The following is an 18,157-nucleotide window of genomic DNA, read 5'->3' as shown; positions in this document are numbered from 1 at the left end:
AATTATCATTTTCAAACTCATTTCACCAATGGAACTCCATCTTCTTAAGAAATGATAAATAAAGAAATAAACATAATTGCTAAAAACTGTTGTCAACAATGGTGTTTATTTATTAACTTTTTCTTTTCTCCCTCAGCTAAAATTCCAAAGATTTGCTCGACCCCCCAAAAATATAAAAACGGTTTTTGTAACTTATGAAGAACTTCTTTAACGGTTTTTAAACTTTAAAATTATTTTTCAAATATACACCAGACTTATAGATTGGAATGTAAAGATAAATATTCAATAAGTTAAAAAATGATTAATAATTAATTACTTATCAATTAGAAACTCTCAACTCGTTTAGTTGCAGAAAAAAACCGCAAAAGGTTTTTTTTTTTAAAAAATTAAAAGAAAAAGCTCTTCATGAAGCATTAAACAATTTACTATCGGCGGATTTTTAAAACATTTTAAAATCATGTTGATGGTATTTACGTTTACAGCAATCATTGGCAAGAATTTATAAAACAGTTTTATATTAAAATTTTCTTTTAAAAATGTTTATTTTTAGTGCTATAGATTTCTTGTTGCAATTTCTTAAAAGCAGAGTTTCTTTTTAGTGTCATCTTCTGGAGAATTATTGGCAAATCAAACTGAAGATTTTTTACAAATAAAAACTTGTGAAAAAAATACTAGTAAGATACAAAATGTATCTGCTCAAAATGCATCAATAATTGCGGTCATCTTTATTCCTGCTGTCATAATTGTCTTTGTCTTGTGTACATTTGTTCCCAGACTCCGAGAGAAATCAAAAAGCAAAAGAGAATTGTTAAACCCTTTAGTGAAAATATAAACGCAAGTATTGATGGTGGAAGTTTTAACCTCTAAAAAAAGAGACTCAAGAAGAATAATGAGGCTTTGCTGTTCATGGAGTACATTTCTCTAACTTAAAGCGAATTCAATGAACTGTTATGAACTTGTAAATGAGCTGTTAATGAATAAACAGAAAATTTTGAAAAAATTCATGTTTTTAATTTTTGGTGAATTGCAATTACGAATATCATACGTTTACCTTAAGAAAGGTTTTTGCAAAAATCTTTTAGTGGAACAATTTTTAAGGTTTTACTTTTTTTGAAAAAAAAAGTTTTAAGAAACTTTCGTCTTTGATTTTACTTAATGTTTTTCAAGGCTCAGTGGTCCACAACCAAGCAAACAATGTAAAAAATTAAATTTGATCTTAAAAATGTCCAAAAATAAAGTATGTGCTGTATATGAAATACGAATCAAAATTTGTTTGATGGTTAGATAAAAGTACCTTATAAATCAAGTAATTTACGTAGTAAAAAAAATCCATCTGAACATTTAAATATGCAGCTGACTCTATAAAAGCTCTATCAGCATTTGAAGACAACTCACATAAAAATATTTTGCTCAACTAAAAGTAAAAAAAGCAGGTAAAAAGAAAAACTTAAAACCATTAACACTCAGTACTGTAGTCCAGTTCCTATACAATATATTAAAGTAACAAAGAAAGTTGTTCAATCAATCAATATCAACATATTTCGTGTTAAGGATGTTACAAAAAACACAGGTCCTTGCAAATAGTAATTCACTAATAAAACGCAATGACCTAAATAACATAAGAAATAAACTAGTCACATAGTAAAAGCAGAACTTTACAAAAATTTATAAGTAAATAGTTATTATATATATACATATATATATATATATATATATATATATATATATATATATATATATATATATATATATATATATATATATATATATATATAGCATTGTAGAAATTATGTTAGTATTTCCAGTAAGAGTGCTCAATACAAAATCAGGGTCGCCTGATTTTTTGCTTTACATATCATTTCCTGCGAAAAGTAAAGTTTTCCTAGTATGGTAGATGATATTGATTGATTCATCAGGAATTATGGTGAACTTCTTAGCGTGTGTTAAAGAGTCATGAAGTAATTGTTTTGAAATAGAAGGGTAGAACTCGTTATTGTCGTATTGAATAAAAGTACATAATTTTTTCATGTATGGACTCGAACCACTCTATTACTTCTTTTGTATTATGCCATTGGTGTTCTCACGTTTTCTCACCTTTCTGACCTTTCTGACGTTACTATGGGAAGTTTTGACGGAGCCGAACTGTGCGAGTTAGTAGGCCTTTACATATTATATACTATTGCCAGTGAATACGGGCTCAACACCACAGGACTATATAGAGATGATGGTCTCTGCTGCTTCTATAATATCAGCGGCCCTCAGTCAGAAAAAATAAAGAAAAATTTTGTCAACATTTATAAAGATAAATTCAACCTTACTATTACTATTAAATCTAATTTAAAAATTGTAAACTTCCTCGACACCACACTTAATCTCCTTGATAGTACTTTTCAACCTTACTGAAAACAAGGAGATAACCCTACGTATATCAACGTCAACTCCAATCACCCACCTAATATCATCAAATCGATACTGAAAATGATTTCTAACTGCATCAGTAATATATCTTCAAATAAAGAGGTTTTTGATAGAGCCGCACCGTTTTATAACAACGCTCTCAATTCTTGTGGATTTAAAGGAAAAAATTTTTTCAATCAAAACACGCCAAAACGTGATGCAGGATCTCGAAAACGAAACGTTATTTGGTTTAACCCTCCGTTTTCACTGAACGTTAGAACAAACGTAGCAAAGATATTTTTGGGTTTAATTGATAAATGCTTTCCTAAAGACCATAAATTTCACAAACTTTTTAACCAGAACAACTTAAAAGTTAGTTACAGCTGCCTCCCAAATAATAAGAAAATTATTACTGCTCATAACAAAAGAATTCTATCTAGTTCTACTGACAATAATAGCCAATCATGCAATTGCCGACAAACCGCTGCATAACCACTAAATGGAAAATGCCTTAAGAAAAACCTTATTTATATTTGCAATGTAAAAACTCAGCAGCAAGAAAAGGGGCATTATTATATTGGGCTCACTGAAAAAACCTTTAAAGACAGATGGTATACTGAGAAAAAACCTTTAATGGTATCACTGAAAAAACCTTTAAAGACAGATGGTATAAGCATAGGAATTCTTTTCGTTATGAAAGTAAAGCAAACTCCACTGAACTTTCTAAATTTGTATGGGAGTGCAAAAGTAAAGGTTTAGAACCCATCCTTACGTGGAATATTCTCGATCAGGCAGAACCATTTAAACCTGGTGGTAATTACTGTAATTTGTGCTTGACCGAAAAGTACCACATTATTACTTCGTAACTAGACTTGCTCAATAACTTCAAAGTGCAGCCATGAAAATAAATTTGTAATAAAAAACTTTAATGCCATCATAGCAGACACTCCATAGCACTTTTTTGTATTTTTTTGTCGTTACGTTTTTTTACGGTTTATCACATCTGATGATCACTATTGCGTGAAACTTTAAGTAATGTAATGTAAACCAAGCTAATTATTTAGTTTATATAATAACAAAAATAATATATTCGCTCTACTTATTCTACGCTGTATTGAGCACTCTTACTGGAAATACTAACATAATTTCTACAATGCTATATATATAAATATAAATATAAATAAATATATATATATATATATATATATATATATATATATATATATATATATATATATATATATATATATATATATATATATATGCACACACGCATATACATATAAACAAATAAGAAATTATTTAAACATAAAGAAAACATTTATAGAGGTAAAAAATAAAATTAAGCGTAACTTTTTAGGTAGAGATGGAGTGATTTTAAGAACAGATTATTGGACCTAAGGATAAAATCTGTTTTTAGGATGTACGGAAAGGTGTTTCAAGAAAGGATACTTCACTTCCTTGTTCCTTCGTCCAAGTTTATAACATCTTCTTATGAAAAGTAATTTACGATCATTCATCATAGGTACAATTGTTATTATCATAAATTTGAATACACTATGCTTGGAGTTAAAGTGTCAACATTTATCCGAGTTTACAATATTTACGAACTAAATGCCAAGAATATGGGCGAGGTATCTTTTAGCAAACAGGCTTATCAGTTCTGAGTAGATCTGAGGATACAAGTTCTGCAATTTAGGTCGCAAAGCCTCGAGTACTTGTGTACAAGAGAAGTTTGGAATCAGATGATTTAAGGCTCTTTCATGCAAATAAAGATAAGAAGGATTTTACTTACAACTGGATTACTATCTAAGGAAGCACTGGAAAGAAGGAATAAGGAAGTGAAGAACTATCGTGATCTATTGTAATCATCTATCTTGATCATATACCGTAATTGTCGTCAAAAAGTTTTGTTATTGAAGATGTAATGAGGATTTGCTTCGTAGATCTCACCCATAAATAGCTTCCGAGATAATATGTTACGGTTTTATGGATGAATATATATATATATGTATATATATATTCATCTTTATCAATGAAAGTGATAGAAAAGTTTCAGGTAAGGCTGATTAAAGGAACTAGACAATAAAGATTTAAATATTATGGAGATAGGAATATCGCTTTCTAATAAACTTTTATTCTTCTAAAATTTCTTCTAATCTTTTTTTCTCGCTCTAATAAATCCATTTTTTTTTAACTCGCAAAGTGTGAAAAATATAAATTATTTCAAACAAAAGCATGAAGAAATAACAAATGGAAGAAAAAGGAAAAATCAAGAAATAATGTACTAGGGTCAATCAAAAAGTTCATGTAATCAATTTTTTTTATAACAAAGAATAAGCGCAGAACAATTAAATTAAGAGTGGATCATAAGTAGGCACCATGCTTCAAAATAATCTCGTTTAAATCTGTTTTCAGTTTTTCCAGTTGCCGTTGCATATGATCATGTGAATATGACCTTAAGTTTGTCTCCATGGCTTCTTGAACCTCTTCCTTTGTCTGAAAATCCAAATCCTTGCGATAAAATTCAAATGAAGAGAAAGCATATCTGTCCAACAAGTTAAAGTCGGGGCTATATGGAGGTTGAATGACACGGGTGACTTTTTTCTCAGCAAGAAAGTCTCTGACTGCAGCAGACACATGTGGCCTGGCATTATCGTGCTGAAGGAGCATTGTGCTCCATGTTACTCTTTTCATGCCTTTGTTGACAAAATTATAATGCATATTTGATAGGAAAAGCATGTAACACTTCTGAATTGACCGATTGTCCATTTGGAAGTACCTCAACATAGGCCTTGCCATCAAATGAGATAGCGCAAATTGCCATACTTTTTGCATCAAATTGTGATCTCCTGATACGTTTCGGAGCTTCTTCACGCTTTGAAATCCGCAATTACTGCGTTTGCATCCGATCGATCTGTGGTAAATCCACTTCTCATCCACAACAATTAGACGTCGTTCAACATTCAATTCAACTCGTAGGATGGTCAGAAATTTATGCGCAAATTCAACCGATTTTATTGATTTGCTTGGGTGAGGCCATATGGAATCCAATTAATCTTTTCATCAATTTTTCAGTGATTATTGAATAAACTGAACCAAAAGAAATGCTTACGACATCACAAATTTGCTCTATTGTTAAAAATTTGTCTTCATCAAGCAGTTGTTGAATGATCTCAATGTTGTCTATAGTTGTTGAGGTACTGGGTCTACCTGACCTCAATTCTTCTGAAAACTGACTATAATCACTTATGTTTGATGTAGAATACTTTTGATAGTACTTGTATACTGTTTGAATGGAAGTTACATCCTCACCCTAGGCAGTAGTTATAAACTTGTGAGCATCAGATGGAGACTTCTGATTACGACGGCAACTCTCAATTAACAATCTAATACCAACTTTGTGAATTTGCATTATAGCTTTAATTATTTAAATGATCTAAATTTAAAAATATCTATTTTATTAAGCATATATGTACATAAGTTAATGTTAAGAATATCTATAAAAAATTTTATTGGCAAGAATATTAAAACACGAATTATACGAACTTTTTGATTATCTATAATATAATTAGTACAGAAACGTTTAACGTTTAACGTTTAACGTCGTTTCGTCATTAGTTACTAGGCTTTGAATTAGTTACTAGGCTTTGAAAGAGCGCGTTCTTTAAATGCACGCGGCCATTGGAGAAAGATCTTCTGAGCGAGTTAAAACTTTTTTCCTTTTGGAATTTAATTATTAGTTTAGATATATTACATAAAGAATCATCTTAATCAATTATATATCATATTATAATTGAAGTAAGTATATGAAATAGTTATATATACATTTTTATCAGATAAAGTAGAAAGGATTAAAATTTTTATTAGATAAAGTAGAAAGGATTTAAAGTAGAAAGGATTTTAATTTTTTAAATCGTTTAGATTTTGTTTGTTTTAGTTTTTCTTTTAGCAGTTTTATTTTTATTATTTTATTTTTTAGAAAGAAAATAGGGGTATGGATGTTATTTAAAGTTGTACTAATGCTATTTCCATAAAAGGATTATTAATACTTTGAAATTTCTGTGATGCTATTAACTATTTTTGTTCTTTTTTAGAAAGTTTAGAAAAATAAATTAAACTTTTGTGCCAACACTGACATGGCATGTCACATGTTATTGTATGTAAAGGTTAAATTTTGTTATGAAGATTACAGTTCTTATGAGAAAAAAAAGAAGGTAAAGAGAATTGTTTGTAAATATATATTTTGTATCTTTTTAAATTTTCTTGCGACATTTTTAGAATTTTTGTTTGCACACGTTTATTGTTTGCTTATATGCTTTTTTGATATGTATGTGTGTGTGGTAATAAGTGCTTTATAGTTGTTTTATCAATGTGTTTTTATAATAATGTAAAGTGTTTTTTTTACTGTTTGTGTATGTGTTAATATGTGTTACATAATTGTTTTAAAAATGTGTTTAAATATGTATATAAGGTATTTATTTATTTTAGTATATATTTAACCTTACATACATATTTAAACACATTTATTGTGCTTATAGTTTGTACATATGTTTATGTTATGCTCTTTCTGTGTTTTTAAAGTGCTGTAACTTGGTAAACATCTACCTGAAAATCAATTATTGTATTTTAGAGAAGGAGTAGAACATATGGCTTTAGATCGTGCAGCTCAGCGTGATATGCACCTAATGGCATGGTTTAAGTTAAATACTGAAAATGAAAGAGCACATTGCTATTCGTATGTAGACATTCCTTATCACTTTATATTTGATGATAAACATTGTAAATGGAAGGTTAGATAAAGGGGTGGTAATAAGGTGATAGTAAGAATGTATAAAGTTAATCAAACTGGAGAATTGTTTTTTCTTAGACTGTTACTTTTACAAGCAAAAGGATCAACATCTCGGGAGGATGTGCATACTGTTGATGGTATTGTCCTTGAAACGTTTCGTGAAGCATGTGTTTTGAAAAGTCCGTTGCAAGATGACACTGAATGGCAGAATACTCTTTTTGAGGCGGTTTTAACACATATACCAAAGAAAATTAGACAGTTGTTTTCAATTATTTTGACCTTTTGTGAACCTGACAATCCTTTAGATCTCTAGAATACATACAAATTTTTTTTATGATGGAAGATTTCATTCACCACTCAGTCCCACTTATAATAGCTGAACAAGCTGCTCTTCATCAAATTGAAAAGATTATTAATCAAATGTGTTATATAAAACCATATTTGTTTATAGTTGTATATATGTTTAAATTATGTTGTTTCCATGCTTTCAAAGTGGTGTGATTTGGCATTATGTTGAGCAAGATTGATAACCTTGCCAGCCAAGCGATGTACTTATAGCAGAGTTGTGACTTGGCAGCATTTAGTGCCAGGCGGAGTTACTGCTTTGGAGCTAGGTTGTGTTGTCTAGCCTTTTTTAATTATTCTCAAAACACATAATAATGTCTGTTAATGTTTAGCGTAATATGTATGAGTGTATGCAACCTTGATCTTTAAATCTAGGGTGTTTTCATGTCCTAAATTTGAAGTAATTGAATAACTAATATTGAACATAAAAACAAATATACTTTTATGTAGTTAAATATTTAGTAAAAAGATAAATATATAGTTAACTTTAAATTGGTTTTCTAGGTTTGCCTTTCATATTTTAATTTGGTTTGTTATTTTCGCTGGATATTAGGATCAAGGGTGTAAATATTCTATTGCTATGTGTTATTGTTGTGATGTTTTGTGTTGATAGACTGCTTGGCTTACCTTCACGTTGGTGTCTATTGTTAAAAATGAATAATAGGTAGTTTCTTTATTGGAACTTACTGCTTTTATTTATTTACTAAAAGCCAACATTATGCTAAAAATGCAGTTTATATCTTAATTTGATTTTTTTTTTTTTTTTTTAATTTATTTTAGTATTGTCAATCCTTTGCACTTCGAAACAGATTTTATGTTTACATTTTCGATATATGTTTATATTAACTGCCATGTCAAAATAGGTTACTATAAATAGGTAAATCCATTTTCAGTTTTTATGTGGTTCTTTTTTTTTCTTTAAGATTTACGATTGACGCATTTATACAATTTATAAAAAGAAAACCTGATTACCTTTTATTGTAAATTTTTGTCAGTTAAAATGATATAAATATATGCAATTAGTTCAATTTTTTTTAAATTTTCTCTATTTTATGCCTAATATTTGTTGTACGTAACTTAGGGGATCTTTTTAAACGGGGGGGGGGTGAATATTGTAGTTTTGCGCATTTGTCAAATATCGAGTTACTTAAATTTTATAAGGTGTTTAACTAATTAATTAGCTTAATTTTGAGGAAAGATAAATTCTTATATATGTTAAATTCATAAATCATTGTTTCACATTTTATTATTCTGGTAAAAGGTCTTCATCAAAAACTTGATTACTCTTAATAAAAATAACTCTATTCTCCTGACCACCATTAAGGCCAAAACGGGGAAGGGAGGTCCTTTATTAGTGTCAAAACATTTAAGAGAAATAAATTTCGAGTAACAAAAGGAATTTTTAGTAAATTGTAGCAAATTACCGTTTATTAAAAACTGTTGAAACAAAGAGGCCATATATAAAAATGGTCAGATTTGTGTCATAATTAGTAATGGTCAAATGTTCAGTTATTTTTAATAAATTTATTTAGTTGTGTGCATTAAACGTTTTAAAGACAATTTCCTTTTTTAAAGAAACATGTATCAAGGGGATACCAAAAAATTAATAAGTCATTTATAATTAACGTTCGCTTTATACTATTATTAATTAAAGTTCATGTTATAAAAAATATAACAAAAATTTAGCTTTTTTCGTCAATTTAAAGCATGATGAAGTGTTATTATTTTCTGTCAGTAACTAAAAACGTATTGTTTTGAACTTAGTAAAGTCGAGGAAAATGGTTCTGCCTTACACTGATATGACATGTCAGTTTTAAATTTCTCAAATAATGTTAAATAATTGGTAAATTATTTTACCTCCGCATACTTTTTATTTTAATTTTACTGATGGTTTAATTTTTTAAATTTGAAGGCGTTTTTCTAAAAGGGTATTAGTAATGGTTTCGCAACTTTAAATTGTGGAAAACAGCCACCATAAATTAACAGACCGACCATAACCCGTATTACGGGTTGCTTATTGCTAGTACTAATAATTGCTATTCTTAGAAAAATATTGCAAATTTTAGAAGTCGTTCATTTGTCAGTTAAAGCTTCTTTTTTTTATATCTAAACATATTTACAACAAAACTCGAATGTATAAAATATATTCTAAAATTCATGGAATCCTTCTTTAATAGGTCCTTTAGAGGTGACAGCAAATTTCCATATAAAATGAAGTTAGAGACAAGAGTTTATATTCACAAAATCGTACCGTTAAATTGCCCTAGTCAAACTTTTCGCCACTTTTCGGTTGAAAAAATATAAAGTTTTAATAAAAATCTCTAAAATTTTTCATCACAAGAGTTATAAATATTTGAGTATTTGAAATAAAACTAAAGCTTAAAGCAAAAAATACAAAACATAAAGATTATTGAATTTTTTTTACGTTGCCAATATCTGTAGTAAATCGACTTAATCGGACCTCGGTCTGATATCGGTACTTCTTTGAGGGTAATCAATCTGCTCCCATTCTGTAAGATCAACGTTGCTATTAGAAAGAGCCCCATCCGGGGTAAGCCACTCTTTAGGAATACAGGAAACAAGGATAGGAAATCGGTGGCCAATAGAAGCCAACCTGTTAACCCAACTCGGAATTTCTTTTCCGCATAAATACTGTAAAGGCAAAAATTTTCACACGCAATTGCATTCAGCAAATGAAGTTTGTTAAACATAAATGATAAATATGAAATTCATTACATATATATTTGCTTATGGCAAACTTATGTATTAAAATAATCTATTTTGCATTCTTAACAACTGAGAATTTGTTTTATGGAACATAAATTTTGATTACTGATCAGTAAAGTTAACTATTTCAAGGCAACAAAAACATATAAAAGAACTTTTATCAAGTAGAATTTTATTAATTTATTTAATTTGTTTACATCTACAACAGTGGAATCAAAAAACTACAAATATTTCACTCCACTTGTGATCTCAAGGTACTCTACATACCTGGAGAATGTTTTTTTTAATTGGCATAGGCCTTTAGATTAGCCTTTGAATCTACTGCCAAATTTATTACTTTTCATTGTTGCTGAAAAGAAACTCAAACTCAAAAAAAACACATAAATTCGAAGAACAATCACTAGTGCTGAAAGATGCAAAACTCTTTGGCTAATCCTTTTGAAAGTTGTGTTGAATGAATGTTTTAACATCATCAATGCTTTTATCAATTACTGTTCTTCTTGTAGTAGTTGAGCTCTGACTAATGTATTCTGAACTGCCTGAATATGAGTATCAGGTGTTCTGTTGATGATCTGAGACATGGTAAAAGTGTTAAAGGAATATTTTTAGATTAAATTTTTTAAAAGTTTATGTGCCAAAACTGTGGGACAAATTGTTTTTGGACATATTGAGGGACCTATAAATATAGTTTGAGCTCAAATTTTTGTACCCTGAGGTCACTGAAACTTTTAAAGGGGTGAGAGTAGACCTTTTCAAAAAAAATTTATTTTATCCAGTTATGCTCCCTACTACAGACATCACATCATCATCATTTCACTTCAGATTTTTTACTGCTACAATTATCTTGTTGGAAATATTTATTTACAACATTTTAAAAACATTTAAGAAAAATGCTAAAAGATTAAATTGTTTCTTTAAAAAGAATTTATGACCTAAGCTTCATGGCAAGTAAACTACGAATTACTTTGAAAATAAAATTAAAAAAATACAAAATACATTTATTGGCATTTAAATGACACCATTTATAAAGCAAGTTTTAACAGAATATTTGCTTTAAGCATTTCGAAAATGAAGAACATTTAAAATGTAAAATATCACAACAAAAAATTACTGTTTGAAAATTTACAAATAAAACAATATTAAAAAGTATACATATTATTGTTTATTACAAACCTTTGTAAATTCATTTGTAAAATGGTTGCAATTTCTAAAAAATAATATTTTCTGCATTATTCCAAAAGGATTTTAAAGCAGAGAGAAAACAAAATAAAATTTAACATAATTAAAGTAGTTACTTTTTTACAAGATGATAAGAATTTCCAAAATAAGATTTCCCTAATGTCTCTATTATATCATTGACATCCCTTTCTGTGAAATCTGTTGTACCAATTGCAATTGTTTCCCTAAAGAATCAATAAACACCTTCAGAAAAGATTAAATTTCCATATTTACAAAGACTTAAAAACATTTTCTACATACTTAATTTTTTTACAAGAAAAAAAATATTTCTACAGCATTTTAACTTTAACTTAATACTTGTTATTTTCATTCATTAAATTATTTGGCATAATTATTTGGCATTAAATATTTGGCATAATTATAAGACAAATGCATTTGATTTTAAGCAACAAGCTTTTAAATTTCTTTTCAATAAACATTTTGACCAATTTCTTTGTGAAACGTACTTGAATGTAAATCCTTCTCCCAATTCAAATTCATCTTTTGGCTCCATTTCAAAAATTCCAGTAAACTCAAAAGGATGTCCTGCATAAGCATATTCTAAAAGGAATATTAATCTAATCAATAATTGTGCCAAATTGTTAATGATCAGTTTATTAAACCATTTTATAAATACAACTAAACTCCAATATGAAGATACCACTGTCAACAGTTTGATTAGAGCTATTTTCTAGTGAATAGGCAGCACTGTTAATGGTATAAGAAATTAAATGCAGAACAATGATATGAGGAAAAAAAAAAAAAGAGATGGAAGTAGTATTAGCGATGAGACAAAAGATTATTTTAAATATATCCTATAATAAAATTTCATCCTAATTTTCATATGCATTTAAAATCTGAACACTTGATTACAATAAAATATTGATAACGATTTCATGATAGCTTCAAGTTATCAAATTAACTAGGTTCTTTATCTCTTTCACTAGTACATATGTTTTATTTTTACTTATTATTTATTAAAAAGAGTTTATTCCGAAATGACTTGAAAATTAAAAGCATTTTTATTTCATTTTTTAAAACCATAAAACCAACTGGAAAAGTGCAACACAGCCTTGTTTTTGTTAAAAATTAAAATAACACTATTTGTATTGATAAAATGAGCTGCTTTCAAAAAATAAGTTAACCTTGTTGAAAAAATCTATGAAAAAAAAAAAATAAATAAAAAAAAAAAAAAAATCTAACATTAAATAAAATTCATTAAATATTTATTATAAGCAAAACCATTTAATAATAGATAAAAATTTCCAGTCTTGTTTTATTGGTAACTTAAATTAAAAAAAATATCTCTAATTTTACTTTTAAGAAATCTTTTTTTCTTCCTTTAAATTTAAATTTAAAGGAAGTAAAAAAGATTTCTTAAAAGTAGAATTAAAGATATCATTTAACAATATAACTTTCAGTTATACATAAGATTTAAATAACAAAAATACTAAACAGTTACCTCTAAATGTATATATTAATACCATTCACTGAATGGATAAACAAATATTCAGTGGATATATATTTTGATGTAGTTTTCACTAAGTCTATTTGACAGTTTTTGAAAACTTTAGAATTTATTTCAAAAAAATTTCAATTAACACATATTTTTGTAAAATCTAGTTTTGTTCAACTCATCAAAGTTTATACAGAGCATATCATTTTCACACACATCAGTTTATACATATTTTTTTGAATGTTTTGTTCAGTAAGAATCTGTTAAAAGTGGAAAGTATTTCCTGAAGATTCTACTGTACTTGCTTTTGTGAGATTTTTTTTTACTATTTGATCTAAAAAACTAATTTAAAAAACATGTTAGAATTGTAAATTAATGAGTTAAAAATAAATATTTAAAAAATGCAATATTTATATATAACAATCAATTCAAAACTACATAATTATTAGAACTTGTTTCAAATGTTACAAATAAAGCTCTAATTATAACTGTTTCTCAGCTGATGTCTATATATCGTTTGACCCTTTTATGAAATAAAACATTTAAGCTACCTTTGCCAAAAATTTCCACACCAGAATGATAAACTCCAAGGCCAAGAGAAGAAGTATACTCATTCAACCAATACTAAGATAAATTTTTGAAGTTGGATGATCAAAAGAATAATTTTAAAAAATTTGCACAAATGTAAATAAAAACTTAACTTTTTATCATGTCAAAGTCTTGAAAATTTCTTTAAAAAAATTATAAACAGTGTCAAATAGCATGGTCAAGAAGAGAGACTTATTACCTTATTTTACATTACTTACATAAACCAAAGTAAAATGTTAAACAAGTCAAGCTACATAAATAAATAAAAGGTAATCACACAAAAAAAAATTACAATATAAATGATTAAACTCTTTTAAATATTATCATATTAGAAAAACTTACCATATTATAAACATTTATAACAACAGGAGTTTGTGGCATTGCTAGGTTTTGCAAACATAACAAATTTCCTAAAAACGGACAGAATATAATGAATGTTATTCCAAAATCTAATTTAAATTTATTTAAAAAGAACCATATGAATAAAGAAAAGATCTTTTTTACTTAAAGCTTCAAAATAAAGGAAGAATGCAAAAAATATAAGTCTGCAATACTTCAACTTTTCATGAGGCACTATTCATGAAATATTCTCTATTTATCTTCACTATAAAAATAAAATTAATAAATTTAGCATAATTTCAGTTAAAAAGCAGAAAGTGACAGGTAGCTTACCTTTATACAACTTGTTTTTTAAAGAATACCTTCTACCTAAGCTGACTGAACAACTTGTTGTATTAAGATTGGCTGATTATAATATTTTTCACAATGGAAAAACTGAGTATCATGATAAAAAAAAAACATAAAAAAAAAAGTTTTTTAAAGGAACAATTTTTGTATTCTTTGATAATACTCATAATATAAACTTTCAATATGATAAACTCATAATATAAAACCTTTTTACTGGATTGATGTAATTCTGACAGAATGAGATAAAATTTCTGTAAATTTTACCATTCAAATATATTTTCCTATTTGTTTTACAATTTTAATCACTATAGATCCAAGACAATTTTCTGTTTCAAATTAAAAACAAATTCTGTTTTCTAAAAGATTTTTTTCTCTCAAGTTATACAATCTATGGAAATGACTAGATTTTAAATGATAATTGATTTCTTCTGACCATCCATGAGAAATGTTTACTATTGTAGTCAACAACACAATTTTGAAACTGTTTATTGTAGCTTGGATGCATTTGATTCTGTTTATATCTTCCCCAGTGATGTTGAAAGTTTGAAGAAAAATCTCAGTTGATTGATCATTGCAGAGTCCCAGCAAAGTTTTTATAATTCTGATGAATGCTTGACATGATAAAACACAGCACATTCTTTTGTAGTGAATGAAATGTTTAGAGAAAAACATGCATTCTTGAAATCGCAAATTTGTTGCTGTAAGATTTAACAAGGATATTTCCAAAGCAATTTGACACAACTTATCTGAATTTCCTGAATGTTACAATAAAACAACAAAACTTAGAAAACACCAGAATTCTCAGCCATTTGTTGAAGGAGAACCACAATTTGTAAAAGTTTATGACAGTTATTTCCTGCAAAGTAACCACCATAATATGGCTGCTCTTGAATGCAGAGCCTTTTGGATGCCTCTTTATGGCCAGATTGATTGAAGTTGCTGGAATTGACTTTTCCTAGTAGATAAAGCTCAATAGGAGGTATTTCATTATGTTCAATATTGATCTCAGGGTTTCCAACAAGTTTGAGTGAACAAGTTTTTCAAACTTTTTTACTTTTGACCCACAGAAGCAAGGTGATTGTGGTATTGATACAAAAAGGCTTGAAAGGCCCTTGATAAACCACTGTTCTGAAAAGAATCACAGCTGATATCACACCAGCAGCATGGATGCTTGCTTGAATGGGCTTGAATGCCACAACGAAGGTTTGCAACTTTGAAATCACATAAAATGGCAAAATAGACATTGCTAAAATCAATAAAACTAAGGATTTATTTTATGTTATTCTAAGAACCTGGAATATCTTCTCCAATGACAATCAGTAATGTCTTATTAAAATAATTAGGTGAGTAATCTTTAACTTCTCTGAATTGAGTTTAACTGTGCTTTGATGATAGGTCAATTATACCAGGACTCATTTTTAAAAAGTCTTCTTCACTGCCAAATCCCAACTTAATGAGATTTATTGAAAAGTATTTTCTGACCTTAAGAACTTCTTGAACAAGGCTTAAAGTAAGAAACTCTAAACTTTTATACAAAAATATATTTGATCAAACATAAATGTTTATGGTAAAAACATGTTTTTGTGAACTAAAAAATTAGAAATATTTGCAAAAACTTTCTTCACTCTTTACTTCAATTCTAAACCTTTTAATATTTGTCTTTGAAAAATTTGTAACTTAAGTTTGACTGTAATTTTTATAAATTTTTTACTTCAAAAGACTCCAAAAATAGTCAATTGGCCATATTTTTTGGAAGATAAACCAGATAATTGGGTAAAAATTGACATTTGATGTTTGAAGATTAAAGAGAATTTTGTCATAATGAACCAGGTCTAGTCAGAATATCTAGTGACTTTGTCTATGATATTGACATCTAAATGCAACCAAGATATTTTTTAAAAATTGCTCAAAGTAAGTTTTTTTTGATAAAACTAAAATCGAAAAATAAAACTTCTCTGATTCCTTGATATGAAATTGCTAATCAGAACAGTAATTTTGTCCTATAATTTTATTTACAAAACATTATCAACAGACTTCTACTGTTTGACCTTACTCTTTTTTCTCTACAGCTATCATCAAAGAATTTTTGGTTCTTTCGAAACACCTAACTATTGTGTACTTTTTAGTATATTGGATAAATATAGCTGGCTTATATTAAACTTTCTAGCTAACTTTATTTACAATCAACCATTTGATAACTGAATATTCTTTTGATACAGTTGATTTATTCAAAAGGTTTATGTGTTAAGGTCCAAAGTATTGCTTAAAGTTAAATCTAGATCACTTTATCAGCACTTTTAAAGATTAATACCTTACAGCAAATTTCTCATTTAATTGGATATTCTTCAAAGTCAAATTTATTATTAAATATATTACAGAAAAAACATTTAAATTCATACTAAATTACTTTTTATTTTATACTTAATAAAAAAAAAAGTTCAATAAAAAGTCAAGTATGCTTGATTATATAGTTAATATTAACTAAAGTTGCCAAAAAAGAGTTTTAAGAAAAACTTGGTCAGGAATATTTTTCTATACAAATATGCAAATAAAACTTTTTATCTGAATTGTAAAATTCGGGAAATATGGTCTCACTGTGCTCTTTAAACTATTTCACAGCTATCAAAACTCTAATTTAAAAACTCTATTTTTTTCTTTATGAAAATTAACATAACTTAATATAATAAAAAAACCTTTTTAATAAATATACGTGAATGTATATATATATATATATACATATATATATATATATATATATATATATATATATATATATATATATATATATATATATATATATATATATATACTGTTAAAAAAATAATAACAATGATAATTATGTATTCAAAAAACATGCCATAATATCATCATCATTTTAATTTAGGTAAAAAAAAAAAAAGCTAAGTTACATTTAGAATTTAAGTGTTATACCTATGGTAAAAGAAATATCCGTTTTATGAAACTCAAAAGCTTAAGAAAAGATTTTCTAATACCTTTATATTAGGTACGTAAGGTAACAACTGTTATCTTTCTCATGTTTGTTTACAAATAACGCGAAACAAGGGCTTTTATACACGGATAATTTTTACTCGTCAAAATACGGACCCACTTGTAAAATCGTGTTATGAGAAACGTTACCTTCGTTCACAGGGTTTCAGGTTGTTTAAGAGTTATTTGGTTGTCAATATATTTTATTCTATTTTTATATTGATTGACGGGTATTTATTCTATATTCATAATGATTGGCGGGTCACTAGCTATATCAGAATAGAGAGACATGGTCGACAAAAAGAAACGTTTTACAAAATACTGCCTAATTAGTGTTTTCATAGAATTTTTACATCAAAAATTAAATGTTTAATAAAGTTGTTGAGTTATAATTGCATAAACCATAGAAATAAACATTTTAAGACACTATTTTACTTCTGTTTTCATAGAAGTTTTTCATTAAAATATATATTTAAAATTTATTACACAGCTTTAGCGATGTAATAAACACTAAAGTAAATAAACTGGCTGTTACGATGCAGATGCATCCCCGTTGTCCAACTTGAAAGGCAAAAAAAATTTTTTTTTTAATTTGAGAGAAAAAAAATCTATTAAAAATATTTCACCAAGTTAATTGTAGCACTGTACCTTTCCAGTTAAGTACTGAATCGATATCATAAACCAAAAGACCGACCGAAAATAAAGAAGTCGGAATAACAAACCGAACCTAAGCTTAGAAATAATTTTAAAAACCTGGAATAACTTGATTATTAAGATTGAAGTAAATTTAACAAGATTAAATTGTTTTATTCTGAGAGAAATCGTGGCTGAAAACAAATCGGAAAAAATTTCTGTGTGAAGAAAAAATTGTCCACTACGTTATTAAGAACATTTATGCAAACTTTATTCATGATGACGGGTAGAAATTGGGTAGGCGATTGCTAGGAGAAGTTAGGTAG

General features: G+C 27.6%; 2 protein-coding genes across 5 annotated transcripts; one reads left to right on the top strand and one right to left on the bottom strand.

Annotated features, from left to right (window-relative positions):
* The first annotated feature begins 6,062 nt into the window (after window positions 1-6,062).
* On the top strand, window positions 6,063-8,559 carry LOC149890370 (uncharacterized). Of its 3 annotated transcripts, XM_090083901.1 has the most exons (4): window positions 6,063-6,198; window positions 6,495-6,614; window positions 7,031-7,135; window positions 7,268-8,559. In XM_090083901.1, exons 2-4 carry the CDS (start codon window positions 6,580-6,582, stop codon window positions 7,500-7,502), a joined length of 375 nt encoding a protein of 124 aa, XP_089940027.1. In that variant the 5' UTR covers window positions 6,063-6,198; window positions 6,495-6,579; the 3' UTR covers window positions 7,503-8,559. The 3 variants fall into 3 exon arrangements, 1 of the variants encoding a protein (XP_089940027.1); XR_016451463.1 differs by lacking the exons at window positions 6,495-6,614; window positions 7,031-7,135; window positions 7,268-8,559 and adding exons at window positions 6,380-6,392; window positions 6,615-6,949 and having other exon boundaries at window positions 6,069-6,198; XR_016451462.1 differs by lacking the exons at window positions 6,495-6,614; window positions 7,031-7,135; window positions 7,268-8,559 and adding an exon at window positions 6,615-6,949 and having other exon boundaries at window positions 6,069-6,198.
* A 1,411-nt stretch (window positions 8,560-9,970) lies between these two features.
* On the bottom strand, window positions 9,971-17,318 carry LOC149890369 (deubiquitinase DESI2-like). 2 transcript variants are annotated; one of them, XM_090085082.1, is made up of 7 exons: window positions 17,204-17,318; window positions 13,866-13,933; window positions 13,487-13,559; window positions 11,947-12,040; window positions 11,557-11,664; window positions 11,435-11,468; window positions 9,971-10,186 (listed from the first exon to the last, which is right to left on the bottom strand). In XM_090085082.1, the coding sequence occupies exons 2-7, from the start codon at window positions 13,902-13,904 to the stop codon at window positions 9,986-9,988; spliced, it is 549 nt and encodes a 182-aa protein (XP_089941208.1). In that variant the 5' UTR covers window positions 13,905-13,933; window positions 17,204-17,318; the 3' UTR covers window positions 9,971-9,985. The 2 variants fall into 2 exon arrangements, with proteins under 2 accessions (XP_089941208.1, XP_089941209.1); XM_090085083.1 differs by having other exon boundaries at window positions 17,142-17,265.
* Between the last annotated feature and the right edge of the window lie 839 nt (window positions 17,319-18,157).

This window comes from Hydra viridissima, unplaced genomic scaffold (genome assembly GCF_058129835.1).
Source record: "Hydra viridissima isolate aposymbiotic clone 2 unplaced genomic scaffold, HvirCarnegie_v1 scaffold_4, whole genome shotgun sequence".
Lineage (NCBI taxonomy): Eukaryota > Metazoa > Cnidaria > Hydrozoa > Anthoathecata > Hydridae > Hydra > Hydra viridissima.
This window is presented reverse-complemented; position numbering and strand designations above follow the sequence as displayed.

What these genes read in the sequence shown, in the direction of transcription:
- LOC149890369 (XM_090085082.1), bottom strand. Translation starts at nt 13,904, where the DNA reads ATGCCACAAACTCCTGTTGTTATAAATGTTTATAATATG. An exon ending in GGAGAAGGATTTACATTCAA is followed by an intron (nt 11,665 to 11,946) that starts GTACGTTTCACA and finishes TTGATTCTTTAG; the next exon opens with GGAAACAATTGCAATTGGTA. An exon ending in TCTTATCATCTTGTAAAAAA is followed by an intron (nt 11,469 to 11,556) that starts GTAACTACTTTA and finishes ATTATTTTTTAG; the next exon opens with AAATTGCAACCATTTTACAA.
- LOC149890370 (XM_090083901.1), top strand. Translation starts at nt 6,580, where the DNA reads ATGAAGATTACAGTTCTTATGAGAAAAAAAAGAAG. An exon ending in CTTATGAGAAAAAAAAGAAG is followed by an intron (nt 6,615 to 7,030) that starts GTAAAGAGAATT and finishes ATTGTATTTTAG; the next exon opens with AGAAGGAGTAGAACATATGG. An exon ending in GAAAGAGCACATTGCTATTC is followed by an intron (nt 7,136 to 7,267) that starts GTATGTAGACAT and finishes GTTTTTTCTTAG; the next exon opens with ACTGTTACTTTTACAAGCAA.